The 24,857-nt window shown below is 43.7% G+C and overlaps 3 protein-coding genes across 3 annotated transcripts; all 3 read left to right on the forward strand.

Annotated features, from left to right (window-relative positions):
- Window positions 1-12,007: 12,007 nt before the first annotated feature.
- LOC146969864 (tripartite motif-containing protein 16-like) lies at window positions 12,008-14,264 on the forward strand. Its single transcript, XM_085805391.1, has one exon. The coding sequence runs from the start codon at window positions 12,017-12,019 to the stop codon at window positions 13,736-13,738; it is 1,722 nt and encodes a 573-aa protein (XP_085661517.1). The 5' UTR covers window positions 12,008-12,016; the 3' UTR covers window positions 13,739-14,264.
- A 3,330-nt stretch (window positions 14,265-17,594) lies between these two features.
- On the forward strand, window positions 17,595-19,258 carry LOC146969865 (tripartite motif-containing protein 16-like). The gene has a single exon (XM_085805415.1). The coding sequence runs from the start codon at window positions 17,600-17,602 to the stop codon at window positions 19,256-19,258; it is 1,659 nt and encodes a 552-aa protein (XP_085661541.1). The 5' UTR covers window positions 17,595-17,599.
- Window positions 19,259-22,458: 3,200 nt separating this feature from the next.
- On the forward strand, window positions 22,459-24,634 carry LOC146969866 (tripartite motif-containing protein 16-like). The gene has a single exon (XM_085805404.1). The coding sequence runs from the start codon at window positions 22,596-22,598 to the stop codon at window positions 24,264-24,266; it is 1,671 nt and encodes a 556-aa protein (XP_085661530.1). The 5' UTR covers window positions 22,459-22,595; the 3' UTR covers window positions 24,267-24,634.
- The last annotated feature ends 223 nt before the right edge of the window (window positions 24,635-24,857 follow it).

A 24,857-nucleotide genomic window follows, 5' to 3' on the forward strand; every position in this document is an offset into this window, starting at 1 on the left:
AATAATACTGTTATTATCAGCCCTGGATAAGATGACCTTGCATCATCATCATCATCATCATCATCATCATCATCATCATCATCATCATCATCATCATCATCATCATCATCATCATCATCTCTTTTAACCTTTGATATCCAACACTATTTTCTATTGTGCTGAGAAGTTAGTCCATACACTGTAGTTCTACCTTGTGTGCAAGGTCAAAGGTGAGCATGGACTCAGGAGTTTGAGCCTCAACTCAACTCTATCTTTTAAATATCTGTGAAGCACTCTGTAAACTTCTTCATATTATTATTTCAGTTGTAGTAGTAGTCGGCGGAGTAGTCGTTGAGATAAATCTTATTACGACTACAACAACTGCATGTTCAGGAAATCAGATTTTATTTTTCCAGTGTTGCAGCTCCAGCTCAGTATCTGAAAGAAAGAAAAATATCTAAAAATGGTTTAGATTTGTTGACAACTGAGTTCATCTGACAGATATTTGTATGCAGCCGGAAACTTTTATCACATGGAAGTGACATAAAAAGTTCAGTGGAGCTCTCTCGCCCTCCAGTGGCAGGACAGTTCACCACAGCTTGAACATTATGGATGTCTGCTGCTGTGCAGTCTGTGTTACTGTGTAGTACCGGTATATTCAATATGACACGAGTGCACACGTTTACTTTTTTTTTCTTTCCCATGCATGTGAAGTATGTGTTTGGTTGCCTGAAACAGTGTTTGTATTCACATAATGAATGCAGCAGTGTGCAGGGTCTGAGGAGCCGACATATAAAGATGAACAACCTCACACAACCACATTCACAACTAAGGGGAATTCAGATTCACCAATGAATGTAGTACTGTGCATGTGTTTGGACTATGTGGGAAGAAGCCAGAGAACCTGGAGAGAACAACCTTCTCCCAGAAAGGCCCCGGGTCCAGGAATTAAACCACTGTGCCACCCTTGTTGACCTGGACCTTGAGATGACCAGCAGGCCTGCATCCTTAGCTCAGGTCTTGGTTAATCAGTCAGTGATGTAATTTTGCAGCTGACCTTTAAAAGTTAACCCTTAAATGGCATATATAAAAATTTTGGAAAAATAAAAAAATGTTATTTTCTAATGTTTCTAGGGTACGGAAGCCGAGAACGGCCAGGTCCGTATACATTTTTTTATTACCGTTTTCTCGTGATAACGACTTATTATTTCGTTATCTCGAGATAACAAAGTCCGTTTTCTCGTGATAACGAATTAATTTATTTCGTTATCTCGAGATAACAAAGACCGTTTTCTCGTGATAACGAAATAATCATAGAATGTGTCGTTGACATGGTTGCCTAGCAACAGGAGGCTACTGTTCAGCTCGAGCATGGGGCAGTTAACTTTTCTACTCTAGCCTACTCACTGGTGTGATTATTGTCCACACCAGCTGTCAACAATAACTTACCAGTAAGTTACACTTAACGTTAGTTTGTATAACGTCACTGTGCTGGGTTATCCTGTTTCAGCTAAGCTAACGTTAGCTACTGGCTGCTGCTGCTGTCAGAAATCACAACCTTATCTCGAACCATCAGACACCTGTTGCCTGCGACCACTGACATGTAGGCTAATGTTAATTTGGCAAGACAGCAGTGTTCATGAGCTTTATCTGAGCAGCAACTAGCTAACATTACCTTAGCTGGAGCTGCCATAACGTAGTCTACTCTCATGTGTTTATGCTAACCTGTAGCCCAGCTCAGTAAACAAACTAACGTTAAGTGTAACTTACCCGGTACTTAATTGTTGACAGCTCCTCAGAGCAGACTAACGTTAGTGGCAGCTCTTGAAGGCTGAAATCAGGATGATGTGATCACATTAATCAGCTCACTGATTTGAGTTCTACACATGGTTTTGGGCAATTATCCCACGAAAAACATCTCTTCTGTTACGTTAGATCTGTAGATGTGTAGTGTTTCCAACAGACTCGCTTTAGTAGCCTCCTGCTACGAACATACAGCGGCTAACCAGCTGCTACCATGGATGTATTATATAAACCGTCTTTGATTATATTAACCCCGTAAACAGAAGCGATTGCACCGGGGAAACATGTTGCTAGGCAACCATGTCAACGACACATTCTATGATTATTTAGTTATCACGAGAAAACGGTATTTGTTATCTCGAGATAACGAAATAAATTAATTCGTTATCACGAGAAAACGGACTTTGTTATCTCGAGATAACGAAATAATAAGTCGTTATCACGAGAAAACGATTATTAAAAAAAATATTATGGACGTGGCCGTTCTCGGCTTCCGTACTAGGGTAGAATAACACAATTTTATGATTTTTTTTCAAAATATGACCTTTATTTTTCATTTTAGAGTTTGTCTCCCAAGATACATTGCCCGTTTAGGGTATAAATTTGCCATTTACCAATTTATCAAATATTTAATTTATGAACTTATGAAACATATTATAAGCAATTAATTAGCCACTGTCTGTGGCTCTGTGTGTGTGCGAGTGTGTGTGTGGAGGATAGGACCACTTGGTGCGGGATTCAAACCGGGGTCGCCTGCAATTAGGACTATAGCCTCAACACTGAGCTAAACACCGCCCCACAACACATCATGTTTTGTTGCAGACAGATGCTGTATCTATCACTGGGTCTTTTACACAAGAATTCACTATACTACTCTAATCATTACCTGAACATCCTCCCTCTTTTACTGTCGTTCGTTCCCTCCTCTAATTATTTGTTGCCTGTCTTGATCAATAGATGGTGGTATTCTAGTAATATTCCATTTTCAACCTTTAACACCATATTATTGATTGTCTGTAGAGTTTAGGCTTCCAAACATAAGTATATCTGAGAGTGATTATGCCTGTTTACATACCCCTATCTGGACAACGTATCCCCCAGGATACAGACATTCAATGCCTGTTTATCAAAGTTGTGTTAATGGTATTAATTTCATTTCATTTTTCAACAAGAATACATAAAATTGTCCTTAAAGAGCAATAATTTCAAAAACAAATGTTATGTTATGTTATGTTATGTTATGTTATGTTTATTTATTTGATATGGACATCACATTAAGACTGTTCCAGTGGACAGACCAGATGCTTTGCTTGAGTGTGTTTAGCACAAGTGCTAATTTTCAACACCAGTCCATAGGCGGCTAATCTAAAAATACAGAACATATTATCAACAGTATGAGATAATAATGTAATTAACAAGAAAAACCAAATTAAAAACCAAAACACTTTACTTATGTCCAGTGTCTCTGTCCAGGTGGCCATTTTGGAGTTTGACATAAAAGTATCAATTTAGTTTTGAATGCTGCCATAAAGTCACATGACCTGGGTACTTGACCCATCCCCCCTTAAGACTTTCCCATGATATTAAGTTCAGATACTGCCCCTCCCCCCCACAGCCTGCCAAATGTCTGTATCCCCCAGGATACAGAAACTACTAAAGAAGAGGCCTGGCTGACGTAGGTCAGAGATAAAAATGATCTGATTTTTGAAATTCTGAATTGATAAAAACATGATTGAACCACATACTTGGCTTAGGTGACTCAGGTTGACATCATAGCAGGTGTACCTGGAAAGGTCACCAAGATTAGTGCTGATGGAGTGAGAGGGGGCAAGCTTGGTTCAGGTTTGTCATTGGTTTGAGATGATTTTGAGTCATCTGGGATTTGAAATTACAAAAGCAGGAGAGTTGCAAGGGTGCTTGGGTTTGAGAATGTACTAGGGATATGTAACTGGGTATAACTGTCATTGGCATGAATGATAAAAAACATAATGCTTTGTAATAATCTGGTTGTTGATGTGTTGATGTAAGAGATATTAAAAGCAACTGAAAATATGTAAAAAAAATAAATAAAATAAATAAATAAATAAATAAATAAATAGATAAAATAAAAAGGGGGGGGGGGCTATGATTGCCAATCATAACCAAATTAAAAACATGAGGTAATAAGTGATGCTTATGCTAGTATCATGATTTAAAAGGTTGAAATTCGTTCAAAAAGTTTGATAAAAATGTTAATAGCAGTTATATAAAATTATTATGTTTATTGATTTATTTAAAAGATAATGTATTTATGCAAACTGTGTAAACCAGCACTTATGGGGTTAATAGCGATCGGCCGGATCGTCAGGTCTCAGGTGTTTCAGCACGGACGAGAGAGAGTGAGACACAGGCTAGGAGAGAGCGGCCAGAGCGAAGCTACAGACTGCGCGTGACACATGGACTTTCAGTGTTAATTTGTAAGTTAGTAGTGCACAAACCAGTGTGTAACTTGTGTCTTATGATTGTTTGCACGACAACCAGTGAGAAGAGTGACGAGCTGCTTGTTGAGAAACGGGAGGAATTTCTACACAAAGTTCAGAGACTGTTTACGTTTTGTGCTACTGCTAATGCTAACGCTTAGCTAGCTTGAAGTACTATAGGCTGGAGTCAGTTCATTACCAGTGGACAGACATTTATTTTCTCGTTAAAGTTTGACTCCCTCAGTTGAACAGTTTGAGGGTTTTAGCTGCTGCTTTCGAGCTGAAGACAGAGAAGAGACCCAGACAGAGCGTGAAGCAACCAGGACTTCACTTGTGAGTTTTTTGGCAACATGGAGGAGAAAAGAAAAACCGACAGTCTGTGTTGAAATGCTGATCGGATGCTGAGCCTGCATCTGTGACTGAGGACGGACAGGACAGGACAGAAACATTAACTCAGGTATGATCCATTTTGTTTTATAATGTTTAATATATAAATATAATATTTATATAATTATGGATTATAATAATTTTAGTTGCCAGCTTTAGTAAACGGTGCACTAAGGTGTGTGTGGGCCCACACATATGTGATTAAGTGACTTTGAAGTGGTAAACTGAGGGTTCCTGAATTAATCCATTTGAGGGTTAAAGTGTTGCTGTTTATGCATTTTTATGGTACAGTTTCCTTAAAATGAGGAACAATTCATGTGCAATATTTTCCTTAAAAAAAGAGGGACATTTTATTTTTAAGGTTTAAAAGAGACCATTCAAATTTTATTTCATTTTCATATTTCATTTGAAATTATCATTTATTTATTAAGTAAATAATTGAGACATATTTTCTAAAACCCAAGTGTAACTTTATTACTTACCTGGAAAGAGGGATTCATTCCATTCTGAGAGAGACATATAGGCCTAAGTAAAAAAAAAAAAAAAAAAAATCTTTATTAAAACTAATTTAAAAAAGAGGATTAGGTAGGTTAAAACATTTCATGTGTGTACTTTTAAAAATAAATCCAAGATAATATTTAAAACTAAGTTAATCAGGGTTAAAAAACAAACAAACAAAAAACAATAACCCAAAAGTCCTGCCCTCATCAATATGACTACTGAGGCTACATAATTAAAATGGAATCTATTTTTAACGCCAAATGTGGCAGAATTTGACATAATTTGACTGAAATGCTGTTTTCGTGTGGAAGAGGAACGTACTGTGTGTGTGTGGAAAATTGCACAGAGGGAAGCAAATCTGGGTAGCAGCTGAACTGTTGTTTTGCAAATTCTGCCAACATTCTGTCGACTGGAAGTGTAAAAATACATGCAATGACCACTTATTGTCCACAAGCCATGAAGGAATTTATTTCTTTAACTAATATAATTTATTTTACTGGAAACAGTTTAAAGCAATATTTGAAGTACAGTGTTATGTTGCATCATGCAGTATTTGTTCTTAAAGGTCCAGTGTGTAATAATTGGCTAAATTTACTGGCAAAATCTGAATACTACCCATGAATATATTTGTATAAGTAAATAATACAATTTGTTTGGTTTTCGTAGCCTTATAATTATTATTTTATAGCAAGTGTCTTGCTTTAGAGAGTGCCACCATCTTGCGCCGCCATGTTTGTACAGCAGCCCGAACGGAAGAGGAGGAGGAAACAGCAGACACTGGTTTAACCCATAAGGACCCACGGTGACACGGGTGTCACACCGCCTTCAAGTGTCCTGGAAAGCCCCTTACACATATTGATGTTGAACTTTTAAATCATGAAGTCCCTAAGTGACATCTACTCAACATCCTGGTGCAGTCACATGACTCTCTGTGAATCTCTCTATCCATGACAACATTTCCAAGATGGTGGCCAGCAGAGTTGGCACATTTCACAGAGGCAGCTACTTTTAAAAAGCTTGCTTTCTGTCAATAAAATAAGCCACCACCCATTTCACAATGCAAATCCTTTTATAACATGTCCCTTGTTGTATTTAACCTGTTCTGACCTCATTTTTTGAAGAAACTCATATAAAACAATTTAAGAAAATATTGCTGTGACATATACGTCACATCGGGCCTTAGCCTTAAAAAAGTCAGGAAAAATACCATGTGACGCCTATGTCACAATGAGAAAAATGGGAAAGAACTGCTCAATTAAATTAGGTGATTCAGGTATTTTGAATTAATATACTCTATGTTGTTCAATTTAAAACATAATTTAAAAATGTTAACATAAAAATAATGTCAAATTCAATCAATATTTGATAAAATGATATATCAGTCCGGAAATTGAACCACAGATTTAGCAGAGACACTCTTCTCAGTAAATGAACAAGATTTTAGTATCCCATGCTGGTCCCATATTAATGTAATTATGCTTTTTTGCTGTATTTTTTGTAACAAAATAGGATACAGTGTTCAGGATGTACTGACGATCATCAGACGTGCAATAGATGTTGTATACAGAACAACAAATACAGCAAAGAAGAATGAGAGTTTACATAAGAAAATATTAGGAAACAAATAAGAAAAGTTAACTCAGTCAAACAGTCATGAACCAGGTTTGAGACAAGGGTTCTGGACTGCTGTACTGATGGGAGAGAGGGTCCCATGTGGTGCATTGTGAGAGAAGGACGTTTTACCCAGCTCAGTTCTGACGAATGGAATATGACCCAACTATCAGTTCTGTGAGTGGGTACCAATGTTTTGTGATTTCATAGTTAACAGAGATGATAAATAAGGAGACAATAACTGTGACAGGGCTTTAAAAATGGATAAAAACCAATGCTGTTTTCCCCTTACTGTCAGAAATGACCAGCCGACATTTTGATAAAGAGTGCCGTGATGAGTATTATATGAATCATTGGAAGTGAAATGTAAGGCTGAGTGGTAAACAGCATCCAGGGGAATCAAAGTGGAACTAGCAGCTCTTCCATAGATGTCATCTCCATAGTCTAAAACAGAGAAAAAATAGTGTCTCCAATTTTTTTCCTGTGGTGAGTAGGGAAACGGTGTTTATTTCTGTATAGAAAGCCAAGTATTGTTCTTAGTTTAGCAATGAGGGTGGTGATATGGTGCTTAAAATTAAGACAATTGTCCATCCAGATGCCAAGGTATTTGTAGTTGGAAAGAAAATTGTGGTTGCACAGCTTTTAAGGCTTCAGTAACTGGTTAAAGCCTTCAATATGAGGCAATATTCGCATTTCTATAGTGTTTGCCCTTTTTTGTTGTGAAACTTGTCTTAAAAAGGTGTTAATAGTAACCAGCAAATTTGTAATTTTGATATATGTTATGGAAATGCAAATAAAAGGTCAAATTTGTGTTACAGAGCAAAAGAAAATGTCAAGCCCATTTATTTTCAAGTGACAATTTAAGTTACCAAAAACGCCCGATGTGACATATATGCAACATTCCAGATCTCTGACAATAGGTGGCGCTATTTCAAAAAAAAACTTCAAAAATGTGTTCCATGCATTCCACTTGGTCTGTGTTTCACCCCACTTAATTTTCCTTCAAGGATAAATGGGTCTGGGTTCTTATGGGTTAAAAATCCTGGAAAGACATTACTATCCGATTGCAGAGCATCTGCTCTCCCCGGCACAGAAATGAACGCCCAAGAAATCATCACAACAATGAAAAAGTGTTTATTTCTGTGGCGGGAAGAGCAGGCGCTCTGCGATCGGATAGTAATGTCTTTCCAGGACGTTTCAGAGTTCAGCTATCTGAGGTGAGTGACTGTATGCAAAAACACAAAGTTTATACTGTTTATACTGTGTCTCTAAGGATTCCAGTCATGTACCATAGATATTTGATTGTTTTCTGAGTGTTTGTTGTGGTTGAAAGAATTGCTCCCATGGGTTAGCGTTGTCGCTATCCCATGAGCCGGGTAGCAATGGTTTGCTTGCATCAATTTTAGTCGCGATTTTTGCTCCCCGCAACACTGGGTGACCATCAGGAAAATGGCCGGAATTCTCCTTTAAGGTATGGAGGAAAAGTGTTATTTGTTTATTTCCTCAATTTATATTTAATCTGTGTACAATTTAGTCATGAACATTACAAACACACTGTTTTTGTTAGTAAAATGAGAATAAAGGATAAAAAACATCCATCCATCCATCCATTGTCCGCCGCTTATCCGAGTCCGGGTCGCGGGGGCAGCAGTCGGAGCAGGGATCCCCAGACTTCCCTCTCCCCGGACACTTCCTCCAGCTCTTCCGGGGGGACCCCAAGGCGTTCCCAGGCCAGCCGAGTGACGTAGTCACTCCAGCGTGTCCTGGGTCTTCCTCGGGGCCTCCTCCCGGTGGGACATGCCCGGAACACCTCACGAGGGAGGCGTCCAGGGGGCATCCTATACAGGTGCCCGAGCCACCTCAACTGGCTCCTCTCGATGTGGAGGAGCAGCGGCTCTACTCCGAGCTCCTCCCGGGTGACAGAGCTCCTCACCCTATCTCTAAGGGAGCGCCCCGCCACCTTGCGGAGGAAACTCATTTCGGCCGCTTGTATCCGGGATCCAGTTCTTTCGGTCATGACCCAGAGTTCATGACCATAGGTGAGGGTGGGAACGTAGATCGACCGGTAAATCGAGAGCTTTGCCTTTCGGCTCAGCTCCTTCTTCACCACGACGGACCGATACAATGACCGCATTACTGCGGCCGCCGCACCGATCCGCCTGTCGATCTCGCGCTCCGTTCTCCCCTCACTCGTGAACAAGACCCCAAGATACTTAAACTCCTCCACCTGAGGCAGGAACTCTCCCCCGACCTGGAGGGTGCAAGCCACCTTTTTCCGGTCGAGAACCATGGCCTCGGACTTAGAGGTGCTGATTCTCATCCCAGCTGCTTCACACTCGGCTGCAAACCGCCCCAGTGCATGCTGAAGGTCCTGGCTCGAGGGAGCCAACAAGACCACATCATCTGCAAAAAGCAGAGATGAAATCAAGTGGCTCCCGAACCGTACCCCCTCCGGCACTTGGCTGCGCCTAGAAATTCTGTCCATAAAAATAATGAACAGAACCGGTGACAAAGGGCAGCCCTGCCGGAGTCCAACACGCACCGGGAACAGGTCTGACTTACTGCCGGCAATGCGAACCAAGCTCCTGCTCCGGTCATACAGGGACCGTACAGCCCTCAGCAGAGGGCCTCCGACCCCATACTCTCGGAGCACCTCCCACAGGATGCCACGTGGGACACGGTCGAAAGCCTTCTCCAAGTCCACAAAACACATGTGGACTGGTTGGGCAAACTCCCATGCACCCTCGAGCACCCTGCGGAGGGTGTAGAGCTGGTCCAGCGTTCCACGGCCAGGGCGAAAACCGCATTGTTCCTCCTGAATCCGAGGTTCGACTATCGGCCGAATTCTCCTCTCCAGCACCCTGGAATAGACTTTCCCCGGGAGGCTGAGGAGTGTGATCCCCCGGTAGTTGGAACACACCCTCCGGTCCCCCTTTTTGAAGAGAGGGACCACCACCCCGGTCTGCCAGTCCAGAGGCACTGTACCCGACTGCCACGCGATGCTGCAGAGGCGTGTCAGCCACGACAGCCCCGCAACATCCAGAGACTTGAGGTACTCAGGGCGGATCTCATCCACCCCCGGTGCCTTGCCACTGAGGAGCTTCCGGACTACCTCAGTGACTTCAGCTTGGGTGATGAATGAATCAACCTCTGAATCCTCAGCCTCTGCTTCCTCGACGGAAGGCGTGTCAGTGGGATTGAGGAGATCCTCGAAGTATTCCTTCCACCGCCCGACGATATCCCCAGTCGAGGTCAACAGCTCCCCTCCTCCACTGTAAACAGTGTTGGCGGAGCACTGCTTCCCCCTCCTGAGGCGCCGGATGGTTTGCCAGAATTTCCTCGAGGCCGACCGGTAGTCCTCCTCCATGGCCTCCCCGAACTTTTCCCAGACCCGAGTTTTTGCTTCCGTGACCGCCCGGGCTGCCGTCCGCTTGGCCTGCCGGTACCCGTCAGCTGCCTCGGGGGTCCCCCGAGCTAGCCAGGCTCGGTAGGACTCCTTCTTCAGCTTGACGGCATCCCTTACTTCCGGTGTCCACCACCGGGTTCGGGGATTGCCGCCGCGACAGGCGCCGGAGACCTTACGGCCGCAGCTCCGGACGGCCGCGTCAACAATGGAAGTGGAGAACATGGTCCATTCGGACTCAATGTCTCCAGCCTCCCTCGGAATCCGGTCAAAGCTCTCCCGGAGGTGGGAGTTGAAGACCTCCCTGACAGGGGATTCTGCCAGACGTTCCCAGCAGACCCTCACGATATGCTTGGGTCTTCCAGGTCTGACCAGCTTCCTCCCCTGCCAGCGGATCCAACTCACCACCAGGTGGTGATCAGTTGACAGCTCAGCCCCTCTCTTCACCCGAGTGTCCAAGACATACGGCCGGAGGCCAGATGACACGACTACAAAGTCGATCATTGACCTCCGGCCTAGGGAGTCCTGGTGCCACGTGCACTGATGGACACCCTTATGCTCGAACATGGTGTTTGTTATGGACAGACTGTGGCTAGCACAGAAGTCCAATAACAAAACACCGCTCGGGTTCAGATCGGGGAGGCCGTTCCTCCCAATCACACCTCTCCAGGTAACACTGTCGCTGCCCACGTGAGCGTTGAAGTCCCCCAACAGAACGATGGAGTCCCCAGTTGGGGCACTTTCCAGCACCCCTCCCAGGGCCTCCAGGAAGGCCGGGTACTCTGCACTGCCGTTCGGCCCGTAGGCCGAAACGACAGTGAGAGACCTATCCCCGACCCGAAGGCGCAGGGAAGCGACCCTCTCGTTAAGTGGGGAGAACTCCAACACATGGCGGCTGAGCTGGGGAGCTATGAGCAAGCCCACACCAGCTCGCCGCCTCTCACCATGGGCAACTCCAGAGTGGAAGAGAGTCCAACCTCTCTCAAGGAGTTGGGTTCCAGAGCCCAGGCTGTGCGTGGAGGTGAGCCCGACTATCTCTAGTCGGTACCTCTCAGCCTCCCGCACGAGCTCAGGCTCTTTCCCCCCCAGCGAGGTGACATTCCATGTCCCTAAAGCCAGAGTCGTCGTCCGGGGATTGGGTCGCCGGGGCCCCGCCCACGGCTGCCACCCAAAACACACGGCACCTGCCCCTTATGAACCCTCCCGCGGGTGGTGGGCCTACGGGAGGGCGGGCCCACGTCGCTCGTTCGGGCTGCGCCCGGCCGGGTCCCGTGGGCCAAGACCCGGCCACCAGACGCTCGCCTGCGAGCCCCGACCCCAGGCCTGGCTCCAGGGTGGGGCCCCGGTAACGCCAGTCCGGGCGACGTACACTTCCTTGCTGTTTTCTTCTTCATAAGGGGCTTTGAACCGCTCTTTGTCTGACCCGTCACCTAGGACCTGTTTGCCTTGGGAGACCCTACCAGGGGCATTAAGCCCCGGACAACATAGCTCCTAGGATCATTCGGGTGCTCAAACCCCTCCACCACGGTAAGGTGGCGGTTCAAGGAGGAGGATAAAAAACAGAATTCCCAAAAATTAAAACGGAAAAGAATTTCCAAAAATTTAAATGGAATTTGGGAATAAAGTAAAACTAATTTTACAGGGCCCTATAAATGCAACTATTGTGTGTGTGAAACTATTCTGTTTTAACTGGGTCAGGTTTCTTTCTGCAGATTGCAAGCAACAGTTCTTCACAATCATCTTTGCGTAATGCAGAAAAACCTGAAAAACCTTCTCTCTGTTCCTGCTTCAATACTCTTCAAGCTCCAATCTGTCAACCTGTTTCTTTGTCCCCTCCCTTCGCATATCTGTAGGTATGAGGGTGGGTGTAGAGATGATGAGTCTCACACAAAGTCAAACTGTTGAACTGAGACTCTCGGGAGGTGAAATGGCGCAGCAAGGAAATCAAATGTGCGGAGAAAAATTCTGCTGTTCCATCTGTCTGGATCTACTGAAGGATCCAGTGACTATTCCCTGTGGACACAGCTACTGCTTCAACTGTATTAAAACCCACTGGGATGGAGAGGATGGGAAGAAAATCTACAGCTGTCCTCAGTGTAGGAAGGACTTCATACCAAGACCTGACCTGGTGAAAAACACCATGTTAGCAGATTTAGTGGAGGAGCTGAAGAAGACTGGACTCCAAGCTGCTCCTGCTGATCACTGCTATGCTGGACCTGAAGATGTGGCCTGTGATGTCTGCACTGGGAGAAAACTCAAAGCTGTCAAGTCCTGTTTGACGTGTCCAGCCTCCTACTGTGAGAAACACCTGCAGCCTCATTATGAAGCAGCTCCATTAAAGAAACACAAGCTGGTGGAGCCCTCCAAGAAGCTCCAGGAGAACACCTGCTCTCGTCATGATGAGGTAATGAAGATGTTCTGCCGCACTGATCAGCAGTGTATCTGTTATCTCTGCTCTGTGGATGAACATAAAGGTCACGACACAGTCTCAGCTGCAGCAGAAAGGACTGAGAGGCAGAGAGAGCTGGAGCTGAGTCGACAAAAAATCCAGCAGAGAATCCAGGACACAGAGAAAGATGTGAAGGTGCTTCAACAGGAGGTGGAGGCCATCAATGGCTCTGCTGATAAAGCAGTGGAGGACAATGAGAAGATCTTCACTCAGCTGATCCGTCTCATGGAGAAAAGAAGCTCTGAGCTGAAGCAGCAGATCAGATCCCAGCAGGAAACTCAAGTGAGTGGAGTCAAAGAGCTTCAGAAGAAGCTGGAGCAGGAGATCACTGAGCTGAAGAGGAAAGACGCTGAGCTGAAGCTGCTGTCACACACAGAGGATCACACCCAGTTTCTACACAACTACCCCTCACTGTCAGCACTCAGTCCATCTACACATTCATCCAGCATCGATATCCGTCCTCTCCTTGAGGATGTGACAGCAGCTGTGTCAGAGCTCAGAGATAAACTACAGGACCTTCTGAGAGACACATGGACAAACATCTCACTGACAGAGACTGAAGTGGATGTTTTACTGTCACCACCACAGCCCAGGACCAGAGCTGACTTCTTAAGATATTCACAGGAAATCATTCTGGATCCAAACACAGCAGATATACGTCTGTTATTATCTGAGGGAAACAGGAAAGTAACATTCATGAGTAGGAAACAGCCTTATTCTAGTCACCTAGACAGATTTACTCACTGGTGTCAGGTCCTGAGTAGAGAGAGTCTGACTGGACGTTGTTACTGGGAGGTGGAGTGGAGAGGAGGAGGAGTTTATGTAGCAGTCGCATACAAGAATATCAGCAGAGCAGGGAGGTGGAATGAATGTAGATTTGGATTCAATGACAAATCTTGGGCGTTAAATTGTTACAACAACAGTTTCACATTTTGGTACAATAACATTGAGACTCCAGTCTCAGGTCCTCAGTCCTCCAGAGTAGGAGTGTACCTGGATCACAGAGCAGGTATTCTGTCCTTCTACAGCGTCTCTGAAACCATGACTCTCCTCCACAGAGTCCAGACCACATTCACTCAGCCTCTACATGCTGGAGTTTATATTTACTGTATTGGAGACACGGCAGAGTTGTGTAAACTCAAATAGACAAAGATCATTGAAGGTGCAGTTGGTTAAAATCTGTATTTTACTTCATCACTTTCTTTAGTCTCCATGTTTGTTGCTAAAAGCTCATTGCTGTTGTGTCTCTGCACTGCACAGAGATCACCTGTCAATCAAACATTGTGACCTCTTGTCATTTCTTGTTGTGTTGATATTTGAGTTTGTTGAGGTGGAGCTGGAGCCGTGGAGAAGATCACTGCTCATGATGATGTTTCTTTACCTAAACTCACTTTTTTTTCCCACATGAAAATAGAAACTTCTCTGAGCCCTAAATGTTTGTTGGATATTTGTATTGATGTGTTTGTGTGTTGTTATTTGGGCCTTAACAGAGAAATCAACAGACTTTCTTTTATCACTTTTATCACTGTCTACTCACAGATAAGATCAATGATGGTTAATCAAACTGTAAATATGATTATAATGAGAAGATGATTCACAGTTTTCTGAGATTCTGGTGAAACAAGTGTGTGTATGAGGAAATGTTAATGAAGACACCAAATAAAATAGTTTTTCCTGAAGAATAAATCTAATATTTTCTTTTGTCTAAATTCCCAACACACATAAGACATGCGTAAAATGTGTATTTGTGGACTTTAGGTAATTCTATTTATTGTGATGTTGATTTTCATGAAAATGAAACATCATAATGAGGCCATGGTTAAACAGATGTGATTGAAATGTCCTGGTTTTAGGTTTAATTTCCTAATCTGAGAACCTGATGTGTAGTTTTGTCATTCATGTTGCACATTATAGATATTTATGGGACCAGATTTTTGTGACTGACTGTATCAAAGAGGTTTTGATTTTGATTTTGATTTTGGTGAGTGTTCCCTGAGCAGCAATGCAATCGTGTTGTTTTGATTCACTGAGCTGCTCCTCATCCTGGAATGTGACAGAGCCTGATCCACCCTCCCTTATCTCTCTCTGCTCTCACACTCAGCTGACGTTTCCTTGTTCCCTCACAGATCTGACTGGAAGATGAGCGAACAAACCAATGAGTAATACAGAGGAAGTACACTATATTGTTTTGGACCTCAGTTTGGCCTCAGTTAGGATTTTACATAGTGACCATCAGCGTAGTTTAAAACAGTCAGACTCTCCACTTTGTTCTCCTGCTGGAAAGTCAGTTGAATGACTACAACAAGATGCAATATAACTAAAAAGACATCAAAAAATTACACACAAAATGAGGTTCAAAATGACAAAACATAGGACTGCCTGCTGTTGGTGATTAGTAATGTACTGTATGTGGACTAATGTTATTTTAATGGTTTATTACTCCATTGGCCTCAATTTCTGATACTGATAGACTCCTCTCCAATGTTTCAATATGATTCACTCAGGGCACTTCCTTTTCCTCCATCCATCCAACTTCTTGCACTTATCCGGGGCCAGGTCGCAGGGGCAGCAGTCTAAGCAGTCTAAACTTCCCTCTCCATGGACACCTCCTCCAGCTCTTCCATGAGGATCCCAAGGCGTTCCCAGGTCAGCTGAGTGATATAGTCACTCCAGTGTGTCCTGGGTCTTCTTCCCGGTGGGACATGCCTAGAGCACCTCTCGAGGGAGGCGTCCAGGGGGCATCCGATACAGATGCCCGAACCACCTCAGCTGGCTCCTCTCAATGTGGAGGAGCAGCGGCTCTACTCCGAGCTCCTGCCGGGTGACAGAGCTCCTCACCCTATCTCTAAGGGAGTAGGGTTAGGGTTAGGGTTAGGTTTCCACCCTGCAGAGGAAATTCATTTCAGACGCTTGTATCCAAGATCTAGTTTTTTTCGGTCATAACCCAAAGTTCATGACCATATGTGAGGGTAGAAACGTTGAATGACCAGTAAATTGAGAGCTTCACCTTTCGGCTCAGCTCCGTCTTCACCATGACAGACCAGAACACTGACACATATTACTGTGGCAGCTGCACCGATCCACCTGTCAATCTCACGCTCCATCCTTGCCCACTCGTGAACAAGACCCCAAGATACTTCAACTCCTCAGATTGAGGCAGGAGCTCTCCTCCGACCTGAGGGGCAAGCCACCTAAGTTTTCTGTAGCCTCAGAATTTGAGGTGCTGGTTCTCATTCCAGCCGTTTCACACTTGGCTGCAAACTGCCCCAGTTCATGCTGAAGGTCACCTAAAAAACAAATCTGCCATCCCATGGTTTGAATATCCAAGACCACCTTATGGAGTGACTCCACTACCATTCTGCAATGGCTCCAATCTGACTCTTGCCGCTACAAAACTTGCCCCCAATCTAACTTCTCCACCACAGTTTAGCAAGTTATCATCCTTTGTGCCAGACTTAGATCAGGTTCTTGGTCTTATCAGAGTAAGAAGACAGCTCAGGAGAGCCAAGGATTCTTGACCCCAACATTATACATCATATACTGTTGGAGTCCAGTCATATGGTCACCTAACTTCTAATTCTGGAATATAATGAAAAATTGTACAAAAATGTATAATCTGGCTTTCTGGTCTACTCATGTAGACTGCTTTGGGCCATACTGTCATAGTAGGCAGAATGTCTGAAAATGGCTGGGGAATAATCTTCAAATGTATGACCATTAGATGTGTCAATCTGGATATCTTGGAAGATCTGGACTCAGATGCATTCCTGTGTTGGCAGGCAGACTGCCCTGTGCTGTGTGACAACTCTCCACACTTCGGTGGAACCTGAGAGAGGGACATAAAGTCTGTTAAAGACATTCTGGGGGTCTTGTAGGCAGCCAGTCTGTACCTGCATCAGTCTTATTGCCTTTTAGAGGTGGAGAGTATTCTTAATTCATAGTCTCTTGGATATGTCTCCACAGATGTTGCTTATCTAGATCCTGTCACCCCAACTATGCTTTTGCTGAGGCAGCAAGATGTATCGCTTCCTCAGGCTGTATATGCAAACAATCAACTGACTGGGAAGAGAAGCTGGCACAACATTCAAATTACCTTCCAAACCTGCTACCAAAACCAAGTGGAACACTGACAAGCAAAACTTAAAACTGGGGCGAGTGGTTATGGTTGTTAATCCTCAACTTCCTCCCTGTGGGAAGAGTAATGGAGACGTATTCTGGAGCAGATAGCCAGAGATCAAAGTGAAAGATCAAATTTACCATCATCCAGTTTCCTACCAGGTACTCCTCCCTGAGATCAAGGACTAAACTAAACTTGCAGAGGTGAAACCACACAGTCTAGACTTTATAAAGAAAATAAAACTGTTCACTGTGAACTTGGATTTGTATATGATCTATGGATGTCTTAAACATACTTCAGCCTACACAGTAACCCTTAGGCTTCATAAAGACAAACAGGTCTGGTGCGTTGAGGTACTGTGGAATTCACAGTTGGAACAAGTAACTTGGTTGTTTTATTTCTTTCAGGGAATCAAATATTAAAATACAACTTGAACTCAAATTTTGATTCTATACCTATCAGGTACTACTACAAAACTACTTCAAAAACTTCATCAACCTATTCAAAAACTATTTAGAAATCAGCAGTGATTGAACTCACATTCACACTTAAAGTGTGAAATTAGCTGCATTGTCAAAGTCTGCATTCAATTCTAACCCTAACGCACAGTATTCAACTGCTTCTCCTTGTGGAACAGGTAAAACCTTATTACCTCCCTCTTCTTCCTGCTCTCAAACACAATCAGCTCCACCCTGTTCAGGTGTTTCATTGTTCCCTCCTCTTCAGATCTACAGTTTGTAGATGGGTGGAATCAACATGTGGTGAAGAGGAGGAGCTGACAGGCCCCGTTCACTGCAGAGACACATGTTGTTTAGATCAGAGCTCAGACTAGTTCCTGTTCTGACGAAGTGAAGCTAAGTCAGTTGATTTGTTTGTCTGTGAGAGGTGAAATGGCGCAGAAAGGAGTTCATCTGGACCAGGAGACGATCTCTTGTTCCATCTGTCTGGATCTACTGAAGGATCCAGTGACTATTCCCTGTGGACACAACTACTGCTTCAACTGTATTAAAACCCACTGGGATGAAGAGGATGGGAAAAAAATCCACAGCTGTCCTCAGTGTAGGAAGAACTTCATACCAAGACCAGACCTGTTGAAAAACACCATGTTAGCAGATTTAGTGGAGGAGCTGAAGAAGACTGGACTCCAAGCTGCTCCTGCTGATCACTGCTATGCTGGACCTGAAGATGTGGCCTGTGATGTCTGCACTGGGAGGAAACTCAAAGCTGTCAAGTCCTGTTTGACATGTCCGGCCTCCTACTGTGAGAAACACCTGCAGCTTCACTATGAAGCAGCTCCATTAAAGAAACACAAGCTGGTGGAGCCCTCCAAGAAGCTCCAGGAGAACATCTGCTCTCGTCATGATGAGGTGATGAAGATGTTCTGCCGCACTGATCAGCAGTGTATCTGTCACCTCTGTCTGGATGAACACAAAGGCCATGACACAGTCTCAGCTGCAGCAGAAAGGACTGAGATGCAGAGAGAGCTGGAGCTGAGTCGACAAAAAATCCAGCAGAGAATCCAGGACACAGAGAAAGATGTGAAGGTGCTTCAACAGGAGGTGGAGGCCATCAATGGCTCTGCTGATAAAGCAGTGGAGGACAGTGAGAAGATCTTCACTCAGCTGATCCGTCTCATGGAGAAAAGAAGCTCTGAGCTGAAGCAGCAGATCAGATCCCAGCAGGAAACTCAAGTGAGTGGAGTCAAAGAGCTTCAGAAGAAGCTGGAGCAGGAGATCACTGAGCTGAAGAGGAAAGACGCTGAGCTGAAGCTGCTGTTACACACAGAGGATCACACCCAGTTTCTACACAACTACCCCTCGCTGTCAGCACTCAGTCCATCTACACACTCATCCAGCATCAATATCCGTCCTCTCAGACACTTTGAGGATATGACAGCAGCTGTGTCAGAGCTCAGAGATAAACTACAGGACCTTCTGAGTGGAAAACCGTCAGTGAAACTGACAAGAGTCAATGATGCACTGTCACCACCAGAGCCCAGGACCAGAGCTGACTTCTTACAATATTCACAGGAAATCACACTGGATCCAAACACAGTAAACAGATGTCTGTTATTATCAGGGGGACACAGAAAAGTAACACGAGGTCGAAAACCACAGTCTTACCCTGATCACCCAGATAGATTCACTGCATATTATCAGGTCCTGAGTAGAGAAAGTCTGACTGGATGTTGTTACTGGGAGGTGGAGTGGAGAGGAGGAGGAGTTTATGTAGCAGTCGCATACAAGAATATCAGCAGAGCAGGGGATGAATGTAGATTTGGATTCAATGATAAGTCTTGGGTGTTACATTGTTACAACAACGGTTTCACATTTTGGTTCAACAACATCCAGACTCCAGTCTCAGGTCCTCAGTCCTCCAGAGTAGGAGTGTACCTGGATCACAGTGCAGGTATTCTATCCTTCTACAGCGTCTCTGAAACCATGACTCTCCTCCACAGAGTCCAGACCACTTTCACTCAGCCTCTACATGCTGGATTTTGGCTTCCATGGTCTGACGGAGACACAGCAGAGTTGTGTAAACTCAAATAGACAAAGAAGAAGTAAGCACAGCAGCAACTTTACTTCTTGAGGACACTATGAAAAACCAATCTGTCCCAGGACCTGCTTAGCTGCACAGCTGCTGATAAAAAGGCTCTCCAGTTTGTCATCAAGTTGGCTCAAAGCATCACTGACACTTGTCCAATTGCCGATGTCTATGTAGCGCCACAAACATAATTAAGGACTCTCCACACCCAAGACACACTTAAAACTGCTGCCCAAGTGCCATTGGAATAACAAATGCGTTTATGCAATAGTCTACCATTTGCTTCCCAATATCCAAAGGTGTGCAATATCACTCTAGTTCTTTATTTTGCATGTAGTTATTTTATGTATTTTTTTATTTGTTATTGTTGCTGGTTATGGTTATCTGTTATGGTTAGCTGTCTGTTGTCAATTTTGTTGTACTGCTGTCCAATAACTTTAGTGATGGATGGATGGATTGATCTTTGAAGGTGTAGCTGAGAGATGTCAATCAAACATTATGGGCAGGACTTTGACCTCTTGTCATTTCTTGTTGTGTTGATGTTTGAGTTTGTTGAGGTGGAGCTGGAGCCGTGAAGGAGATCACTGCTCATGATGATGTTTCTTTACCTAAACTCACGTTTGTCCACATGGAAATAGAAACTTCTCTGAGTTCTAAATGTTTGTTGGATATTTGTGTTGATGTGTTTGTGTGTTGTTGTTTATCTTTGACTACATGGGCTATTTGGTCTTTTTATTCTCATTGTGTAAAGAAAGAAATCTAGATCATGTTTACATTGATGTGTTTGTCGGATCAAATCTTGTTTTGATGAAATTCACTCAGGTATTTGAGATTTCATCAAACTTTAAATATGATAATAATCAATAAGGAGATGGTTAAATATTTTTTGAGATTCAGGTGAAACCAAGTGATTGTGTGGATGAAGTGAATCTGTGAAATTACTGAGTCATTTAAGAGACATTACTGATCAATGTGAACAAATGGAAACTTCATATCACCAATAAAACTGAAAAAAGATTATCCGACACTTGATTGTCTTCCATCTTTTACTACGTGCCCTGAATGCAGCGTCAGTGTAACAAGGTGTGACTCCTGTAAACAAACTGACTGATCACATATATTTAAATGTGTCTTGTTAAGCTGCCAGACGCTGAGTGAAGTCTTTCCTCGTCATCCTGCAGTGACCATGACAGCAGGTGAACAACTGAAATCTGAAAACTGATGCTCAACACAAGAGGGCGCCGTCCTCCTGCTGACCAGGGAGGTAGTGGAGGTTAAAGCTCCTCAACTCACTGTGTCTGAAGGTTTTAGTGAAGATGATGATTTTAGGCTGAGTAGGTTTATACTAAAAGGGCCTGGTGTTATTCATCCTGGTTAGTGATGTGAAGCTGCTGTAAGTCATTAGAAATTCATCTTTTTACATTTACTTATTTTATCTATCAGAAAATGTTCGTAGGAAAATGATGAATTTATGTAAACTCCTCAAAAGTTTTTGGAAATGTTATTTCCATAATTTATTTCTACCCTTTAATAATAGCAATTGGTGTTGTACTTTATATCGTTGGAAAGCCTGATTGGCCACCTTTACAACAAAGTACAACTTATAAGGATTGTGTATCGGTGGAATGAGCAACATGGGTAACGTGTGGGTAGTGCCAAAAAAAAAAGTGCCAACATCCCTTGCAATATTCTCCTGTTGGTATTCACTCTGGTTTTGAGTTTTGTTTGGTGGATTGGATGATTGCACTTCCACATTTATAAGGAAAAAACAATACATATTGTCCATTTTTACACTTAATTCATTTGACACTGTCAGGAACCCAGTAGTGTGTGGAAGATCCATACAGAGCTACAAGAGCTTAGCACCTCCTCCTCGTGCTGGTCACCAGCCTGGTCACATGTTACTGTCAGATGTGTCAAGGAAGGTTGAGGTTCCCAGGCCCAGCCTTCAGAAGAAAACGTAATGTTATCTTAAGATATCATAACCTTTAAGTGTGTTTTGATTACTGTTAAAGTCCCCCTCCCGTGACCGGTTTTGGTTATTTTAAAACATTCTCTGTGGTCTTTAAATTGTGATTATGAAGTTTTAACCAAAATCACAAAACCTGTGCCATTTCCCAGGGCTTTCCTTCTGCACAGCACCAGCAGCTCATTAGCAATGCACCTCTGGAGGGTGGGCGGAGACTGTGCTGCTCTGCACCCACCCAGCCACCCCCTCGCTCGCTGACTGCTGGACGTTGTACAATTACCGATTCCGCGTAAAACTGCACACTGGGATTCGATCCCAGACTGGAATATAGTCCTTGCTCATGGTGCAAGCTGCTCTACCAGGTGAGCAATACCTGTTATACCTTAACAGCTACACCGAGCTGTCAAGCCTTTCACCTCTGAGCCAGATGCAGAGCGGGGCGGGAGCTTGTAGCACTAGTGCCCTCCCCTGGAGTTGTGACGCGTCAAACCCAGTCTCCCTGAAACGGCCAGTTTGCGTCTGCCATTGGTTCACAGCAATTTGAAGGCAGAAAAACTCAGAAATGCAATTTTGCACTTCCTTTTCTTTTGATATGTCCTCTAACACAAGAAAAATGCCACAGGAACATGTGAAAAGCACGAAAAACACGATTTTCATGGGAGGGGGTCTTTAAAGACAGGAGAATAGATAGTCATCTGTGATTTATCATTGATTTAATGGTGAAGAACGGAGTGAGAATTGTATCCTGTAATTTTTGCCAGTTTAAGATATTATAACCTTAAAATGTGTTTTGCTTGATGTTAAAGACAGAAGAAGATAGGCATCTGTGATTTATCATGGTATCTCGTGTTAAAAGCAGACCGGAGTAGCCCGGAACCTCAGGGAGGGGGTGTCAAGGAAAGTTGAGGGTCCCGGGCTCAGCCTTCAGAGGGAATATCATTTTTGCTATCTTATGATAATATGATCAGAAAAAGTATTTTTGCTTAATATGACTAGTGTTTAAGACAAGGAAAGATGGTTATATGTGATTTGCAATTGTATTAAATGGTAAGATCAGGATGAGAAAGTGATGTGTTTTCCGCTGTATTGAGATTTATGGTGAAACCTGACCTGATGAAATAATTGCTGTAACCTGTTGAAAAAGGGAAGGAGAGGCAGAACAAGGTTAACGAATGAGGAACCTGTTCATGTGTTTTCTTATTCCCTCCCCTTCAGATCTACAGTTTGAAGATGGGTGGAACCAACATGTGGTGAAGAGGAGGAGCTGACAGGCCCCGTTCACTGCAGAGACACATGTTGTTTAGATCAGAGCTCAAACTAGTTTCACTTCTGAGCAACAGAAAGTCAGACAGTCGTCGTCTGTGAGAGGTGAAATGGCGCAGAAAGGAGTTCATCTGGACCAGGAGACCTTCTCTTGTTCCATCTGTCTGGATCCACTGAAGGATCCAGTGACTATTCCCTGTGGACACAGCTACTGCTTCAGCTGTATTAAAACCCACTGGGATGGAGAGGATGGAAAGAAAATCCACAGCTGCCCTCAGTGTAGGAAGAAGTTCATACCAAAGCCTGACCTGGTGAAAAATACCATGTTAGCAGCTTTAGTGGAGGAGCTGAAGAAGACTGGACTCCAAGCTGCTCCTGCTGATCACTGCTATGATGGACCTGAAGATGTGGCCTGTGATGTCTGCACTGGGAGAAAACTCAAAGCTGTCAAGTCCTGTCTGACGTGTCCAGCCTCCTACTGTGAGAATCATCTCCAACCTCATTATGAAGCAGCTCCATTTAAGAAACACAAGCTGGTGGAGCCCTCCAAGAAGCTCCAGGAGAACATCTGCTCTCGTCATGATGAGGTGATGAAGATGTTCTGCCGCACTGATCAGCAGTGTATCTGTTATCTCTGCTCTGTGGAGGAACATAAAGGTCACGACACAGTCTCAGCTGCAGCAGAAAGGACTGAGAGGCAGAGAGAGCTGGAGCTGAGTCGACAAAAAATCCAGCAGAGAATCCAGGACAGAGAGAAAGATGTGAAGGTGCTTCAACAGGAGGTGGAGGCCATCAATGGCTCTGCTGATAAAGCAGTGGAGGACAGTGAGAAGATCTTCACTCAGCTGATCCGTCTCATGGAGAAAAGAAGCTCTGAGCTGAAGCAGCAGATCAGATCCCAGCAGGAAACTCAAGTGAGTGGAGTCAAAGAGCTTCAGAAGAAGCTGGAGCAGGAGATCACTGAGCTGAAGAAGAAAGACGCTGAGCTGAAGCTGCTGTCACAGACAGAGGATCACACCCAGTTTCTACACAACTACCCCTCACTGTCAACACTCAGTCCATCTACACACTCATCCAGCATCGATATCCGTCCTCTCAGACACTTTGAGGATGTGACAGCAGCTGTATCAGAGCTCAGAGACATACTACATGACCTTCTGAGAGACACATGGACAAACATCTCACTGACACCAACTGAAGTGGATGTTTTACCTTCACCACCAGAGCCCAGGACCAGAACTGACTTCTTAAGATATTCACAGGAAATCACACTGGATCCAAACACAGCAAACAAACGTCTGTTATTATCTGATGGAAACAGGAAAGTAACAGTGATGAATAAAGATCAGTTTTCTAGTCACCCAGAGAGATTCACTTCATATGATCAGGTCCTGAGTAGAGAGAGTCTGACTGGACGTTGTTACTGGGAGGTGGAGTGGAGAGGAGGAGGAGTTTATGTAGCAGTCGCATACAAGAATATCAGCATAGAACGTGGGTTTGGAGATAATGACAAATCTTGGGCGTTAGTTTGTTCCAAGAACAGTTTCACATTTTGTTTCAACAGCATCAAGACTCCAGTCTCAGGTCCTCAGTCCTCCAGAGTAGGAGTGTACCTGGATCACAGAGCAGGTATTCTGTCCTTCTACGGCGTCTCTGAAACCATGACTCTCCTCCACAGAGTCCAGACCACATTCACTCAGCCTCTACATGCTGGATTTTGGGTTGGTGTTGGATCCACAGCAGAGTTGTGTAAACTCTTCATTGAAGGTGCAGTTGGTTAAAATCTGTATTTTAGTTCATCACTTTCTTTAGTCTCCATGTTTGTTGCTAAAAGCTCATTGCTGTTGTGTCTCTGCACTGCACAGAGATCACCTGTCAATCAAACATTGTGGGCGGGACTTTGACCTCTTGTCATTTCTTGTTGTGTTGATGTTTGAGTTTGTTGAGGTGGAGCTGGAGCCGTGGAGGAGATCACTGCTCATGATGATGTTTCTTTACCTAAACTCACATTTCTCCACATGAAAATAGAAACTTCTCTGAGCTCTGAATGTTTGTTGGATATTTGTGTTGATGTGTTTGTGTGTTCTTGTTTATCTTTGACTACATGGGCTATTTGGACTTTTTGTTCTCCTTGTGTAAAGAAAGAAGTCTAGATTACATTTACATGGGTGTCAGATCAAATCTTGTTTTGATCAAATTCACTCACGATCTTTGAGATTCAATCAAACTGTAAATATGATTAAAAATTAATGAGGAGATGGTTTAATCTTTTTTGAGATTCGGGTGAAACAGTGATTGTGTGGATGAAGTGAATCTGTTCATGAAATCAATGAGTCATTTAAGAGACTTTACTGATCAATGTGTGAACAAAT

This window comes from Trachurus japonicus, chromosome 17 (assembly GCF_045865225.1).
Source record: "Trachurus japonicus isolate A0001 chromosome 17, Traja_1.0".
NCBI classification, from domain to species: Eukaryota; Metazoa; Chordata; class Actinopteri; order Carangiformes; family Carangidae; genus Trachurus; species Trachurus japonicus.